The 2,057-nt window shown below is 39.4% G+C and overlaps 1 protein-coding gene across 1 annotated transcript; it reads right to left on the bottom strand.

Moving 5' to 3' along the window:
• Positions 1-471: 471 nt before the first annotated feature.
• Positions 472-1,034, bottom strand: RHIMIDRAFT_296136 (uncharacterized protein; the record flags this gene model as incomplete). The annotated part of the gene is made up of 2 exons (XM_023614249.1): positions 472-722; positions 1,016-1,034. 2 exons carry the CDS (start codon positions 1,032-1,034, stop codon positions 493-495), a joined length of 249 nt encoding a protein of 82 aa, XP_023460886.1. The 3' UTR covers positions 472-492.
• Positions 1,035-2,057: the final 1,023 nt, after the last annotated feature.

The following is a 2,057-nucleotide window of genomic DNA, read 5'->3' as shown; positions in this document are numbered from 1 at the left end:
ATTGGTCTTTACATAATCTTGAGAGGGGAAAGCAAAAAAAAAGAAATAGCTCGATGTGGCTGTATTCTTGGGATTGTTTTATGCAAAAACAACAATCTTTATCCCAAAAGGGAGACCGTGTTCATTACGGCGATTTTAAAAAACATTTAACTTCTTCTATAGTTGGAAGGTCGACCTCTTCCGTCCCAAATCGAAAGAGAAATAGACAGCCTATTCTTACAAGCGTTGGCATCTCGTTGCCATAATAACTTGCAGGTGTTACAAACCAGGACACTACTGTAGTATCTACGCTACTACTCAGTGCTTAAATACAATATCTAGAGTTGAACCTAATGTTGCTATAAGATCTGTTACACTTTAATCAAATATAGTCAACTTAGTTTAAATACCTCAGCTTCTTAATATATAATTATAGATTATGCTATCATTTCTTTTCTCTTCACTTTATTCTGAATAAAGATACAACACAGTCTCATCGTATTTTCTACTTTGTTAAAATCTATCCAAAACCCAAATACAACAACCACAACCTTTCAATTCAGACATTCTTGCAGAAGGATCGCTACTACAAGCATTGCAAACTTTGGAAATCTTGTATTCATCAATTGTAGCGGCGATGAGATCTCCAACTGCCTCTCTTCTTTTTAACGCTCTCCAAAAGACACCAGCAACACCGCGCCTGTTTCCCTTCAACTTCATTGTCTTTTCCAAACATCCCTCCGCTAAAGACTACAAGAGGCACTTTCTCTTTTTCCATTTGGGACTTTGCGGGCTTCCACTTTTGGCTTCTTTAAAACAACAATTAAACAGGACTTGATTGTCAAAGCTAAAATTGATTACATTCCTGTTTTTGGCAATTTGACTGGTGGACCCCTGCCGGTGCAGCAAGATCTATGTGACCCCCATTTGTGCTGCCAATTCACCTCTTCTGGAACGAGACTTGAAACGTAGCACTCTAAGCAAGGAAATCCGCCATGCCCATGGCGACATACAAGGTAAAAAACAGCTCGATTACCTACAACATTGTAACTCATAGTGAAATTTTTATTTTTTAGATCTAATCTCGTATGCAAAGACAGCTGTGCATCCTATAAGGCTGGTCGTGATTGACTATGCTGGACTTACAACGTCACCCCAAGATTTACTTCTACATATACGCCTCTCCACAAGTAATTCTCAGTGGTATACTATATCAAAAACGCCACTGTGGAAACTTTGTGCGCAATATACTGATATCCTAGACAAACGGTTGTTAAAGAAAATACGTTTGTAATTCCTGCAAGACAACTTAGAACAGCGGCGTACTGCACGCAGCTCAAATCTGTTCTCACTGTGTCGCCCAACAATCTCTTTAGATCCAATCCTTTGGTTACCCATGACAAGACTAGAAAAAAGCCGATGCATACGGTGGCGTCCTGGTTAGTTATCCAGTTATAACACTGCTCGCTACCTTCGACACACCTCACAGCTCCTTACAAAACAACATGCCATCTATTGCCTCGACATGCATCACCGTTTATAAATACCGAAGTCTATAACTGATCCTCTATCCCTCCTTTTAAATAAGCTTCCCACTCGAAAACCACGCTCCTTTCAAATAAGGTCGTTTTGGACTATCAGATGGCCCGTAATCTGCGCTATCTTACATGAGCTTGATCACATATACCATGGAAAAGAGCCACCATCACCATCTGACCCAGGGCAGAAACTGCTTAAACGGTTATTTAATTCTTCATAGCAGTGTTTTTAACACTTGTTCCGCGAATCTGTCAGCCAAAGCATTTTTGCCCTCGAGCCCATAGGGATTTTTAGATACTGCCTCACAACTTGAACTGGCCAGGGCAAAAACGATATAATAAAAATATCGCGTGCCCCTTGTGGCCTTTATATTTTATAAATAAACAAATAAAATTGTTTAACCGTATTGTTGGTTTGAAAATGCAAAAAATTAGAAAGCGTAGCACGAGTAGATTTTGGTGCTTCCAAATGACAATAGCAAAAGACCACTTAATAAGAACATAAGCTTCTTCCTTCTTTTTCTCTCTACCAGTTTTCAC

The sequence above is a fragment of the Rhizopus microsporus genome (genome assembly GCF_002708625.1).
Source record: "Rhizopus microsporus ATCC 52813 unplaced genomic scaffold scaffold_85, whole genome shotgun sequence".
NCBI lineage: Eukaryota > Fungi > Mucoromycota > Mucoromycetes > Mucorales > Rhizopodaceae > Rhizopus > Rhizopus microsporus.
The sequence above is the reverse complement of the archived record's forward strand: the minus strand, read 5'-3'. Positions and strand labels throughout refer to the sequence as shown.